The sequence below is a fragment of the Hippopotamus amphibius genome, chromosome 7 (genome assembly GCF_030028045.1).
Source record: "Hippopotamus amphibius kiboko isolate mHipAmp2 chromosome 7, mHipAmp2.hap2, whole genome shotgun sequence".
Classification (NCBI taxonomy): Eukaryota; Metazoa; Chordata; class Mammalia; order Artiodactyla; family Hippopotamidae; genus Hippopotamus; species Hippopotamus amphibius.
In genome coordinates this window covers 74,157,404-74,160,114 of record NC_080192.1, presented here as the reverse complement: position 1 = coordinate 74,160,114, position 2,711 = coordinate 74,157,404, and the positions used below count along the sequence as shown (strand labels likewise).

Here is a 2,711-nt window from a genome sequence, read left to right as displayed (position 1 = left end):
TATCACTAACCTCCTTTCAATAATGCTTCTCCCTCACATGTATATTCCATAATAACACAAATGAAATTTTTGTCAGCAAAAACTTATACTTTGTTCTTGGAGTATGTTGTCACCCTCAGAAGTGTAAAGGTCTTATATACATAACCCTTACCTCAGTTATTTTTACACAGCCGTCTGCTTTCCAGAATAGGTCCAGCAAAACTGCTGACCAAAGGGACTCATAATGGTTCTTAGACCAACTTTGCTTTGCTGCTGTACCAAGGAACTGGCATAGATTCCTTAGAAAACAAGACATCTGATCAAAATCAATAATTATAAGTTTTGAGCAACCAGGTCTCTTAATGCAGTAAGCTACATGGCAAGCAAGATACTCCTTTTCCTTTCAATAAAAGGTTCAAACATGTTTGTATTCTTTTATTTTAAAAATAAAATTGATTCATACAGTGCAAGGAGAAACTATTTCTATCCAGTTCTCTAGATCCATCTTCAACAAGCTGTTGGAAACAGAAGAGAGAAATAAAAATTAGAAATACACAATGGTTCACGTCAAAATATTCTATTGTTTAGTTAAACCATGAACAACAAGATTTGGTGTTACTGATGAGAAAACTGAGACCCTGGTAATGTGCAGAGCTCTGATGAAAAAGCCGAGACTAGATTCAAGGCTCCTGACTTCCAACCCATTGCTCTTTCCGCTTTACAAGCCCGCCACTGACCTAAGAATTTAAGCTGGAGATGACAATACATGAATGCAAAGATGTACTATGGTGCTACCAAGGGTATTCTTTAAAATAAGTTGATAAGTGGGGAGGGGAAAGGTGGCAGGAACACCGCCACGGCCCGTCTTTTCTTTTTCTATTCTTTCCAGCATTTCCCATTTTGAAGTTTAATGTCAAGGTGCAACAACATTGCACGTGGTAAGGCAGTCCCGTTAAACTACGACACCAAAGTGTGAGTTATTAGGGAAAAGAGAACTTTCTCCTCTTTCTGGTGCCTGTGGGGGCAATTCACCTCCTGTGCGCTCTCCAAAGACCCTCCTGCCCCAAGATATCCGTCGGTCCCCAGTCTCCCCTTAGAGCACCCCTATAAGTGTTGCTCACAGGCTCCGGGAAGAGCCCGACACTGAGGGCGGAGAGCTTGAGGCGAGCCTGGCTTCGGCCGGAGTCCCGCGCCGGAGACGCAAGGTGGCCTCGTGGTGGCCGCGCGGGGGCCGGCGGGGACCGACAGCGCGGGGATCTCAGGCCAGGTCCAGCTTCTTCTGCGTCGCCGCCAGCTTGTCTTGCAGCCTCTTCTTCCTCCAGTCCAGGTAGCGTCGCCGCAGCCGATTTGCCTGCCAGCCCACCAGCACTCCGGAGGCGAAGGCCACCAGCACGGACAGCTGCAGCGTCCTCTCGGACACGTTCGCCATCACGGCCCCCAGGCGTGCAGCCCGGCCTACGGCGGGGCGGCGGGGTCAAAAAGCGCGGCGCGTTCAGGGGCGGGGCGAGGGCCGTGCGTACCCAGCGCATCCTGCGGCGCGTCTCTTGAACCTTACAGATTCGTCGGACTCACCTTGTGCTGAAGACGTGTCCCGCCCTTGGATATCCCCATCTTTCCCTCCTCTGAGCGCCTAAGATACTTATTGTTTGACATTCATCAGGTGTTGCCTCGCGCTATTATTATTAGCTAATTTCGGTGGTGCGTCTTTCCAGCCCCTTTTTGTATTTTTTCAGCAGTAGAATGCGAGGTAAGTATGTGACTTTATATTTTCTGGGAACCCATTTAAAAACATGCAGACGCCGGTTTGCAAGGCAGTAATAGAGACAGATGTAGAGAACAAACATATGGACACCAAGTGGGAAAAGCGAGGAGGGTTGAGGGGGAATGAATAGGGAGATTGGGATTGCCATATATACGTTACTAATAAGAAAAATAATATCAAATTGTACACTCTAAATATATGCAGTTTATTGTCTGTTAACTGTATCTCAATGAAAATTCTTTAAAAAATGCAGATGGATGAAATTATTGTTTATAATGTGTTTTACTTAGCTTAATATACATACAGGATGTTATTTGAACGTGTAATCAGTATAAAATCTATTAATGAAATCTTTTATTCTTTTTTTATACTAAGTCTTTGAAATCTGGTGTAGATGTTATAACTAACAGTACATCTCAATTTGAACGCTAAATTTTCAGTGGAGATACTTGATCCGTTTGTAAATTCATGAAAGTTAGTTGAAAAATTAGGTTCATATACCCACATTGTTGCAAACACATGTAAAAATTTCTCTAACTGAGTTATCAGTTTTTTTTTTTAAAGAACTTTTATTGAGATGCAGTTAACATACAATAAACTGCATATACTTAGAGTGCACTATTTGGTATCCCAATCTCCCAATTCATTCGAGTTATCAGTTTTTAAACTAAATTTTAATAAGTTGTTTTTTGAAATTCAGAAATCAGTTCTTCATTCACACTAGTCACATAAGGGGCTAGTGCCCACCGTATTGAAAAGCAAGGTTTAGAGGGCCATGCTATTCCAGAACTAACACTGGGTCAGCGTTGTTGGGATAGAGGGAAAACAAAGTCTAGTGATGAAAGTCATTCTGGTGGACAGACCCTAAGGTAACCCCCAAAGATTTCCACTCCTGAAGGCTATGCGTTTGTGCAAGTCCTTCCCCTTGAGTATGGGCTGATCTGTGATTTGCTGGGAGGTCACTCCTGTG

At 43.6% G+C, this 2,711-nt stretch overlaps 1 protein-coding gene across 2 annotated transcripts; it reads right to left on the bottom strand.

Moving 5' to 3' along the window:
- Nucleotides 1-396: 396 nt before the first annotated feature.
- On the bottom strand, nucleotides 397-1,439 carry MTLN (mitoregulin). 2 transcript variants are annotated; one of them, XM_057742848.1, is made up of 2 exons: nucleotides 1,012-1,439; nucleotides 397-494 (listed from the first exon to the last, which is right to left on the bottom strand). In XM_057742848.1, exon 1 carries the CDS (start codon nucleotides 1,406-1,408, stop codon nucleotides 1,238-1,240), a length of 171 nt encoding a protein of 56 aa, XP_057598831.1. In that variant the 5' UTR covers nucleotides 1,409-1,439; the 3' UTR covers nucleotides 397-494; nucleotides 1,012-1,237. The 2 variants fall into 2 exon arrangements, with proteins under 2 accessions (XP_057598831.1, XP_057598830.1); XM_057742847.1 differs by having other exon boundaries at nucleotides 1,101-1,439.
- Between the last annotated feature and the right edge of the window lie 1,272 nt (nucleotides 1,440-2,711).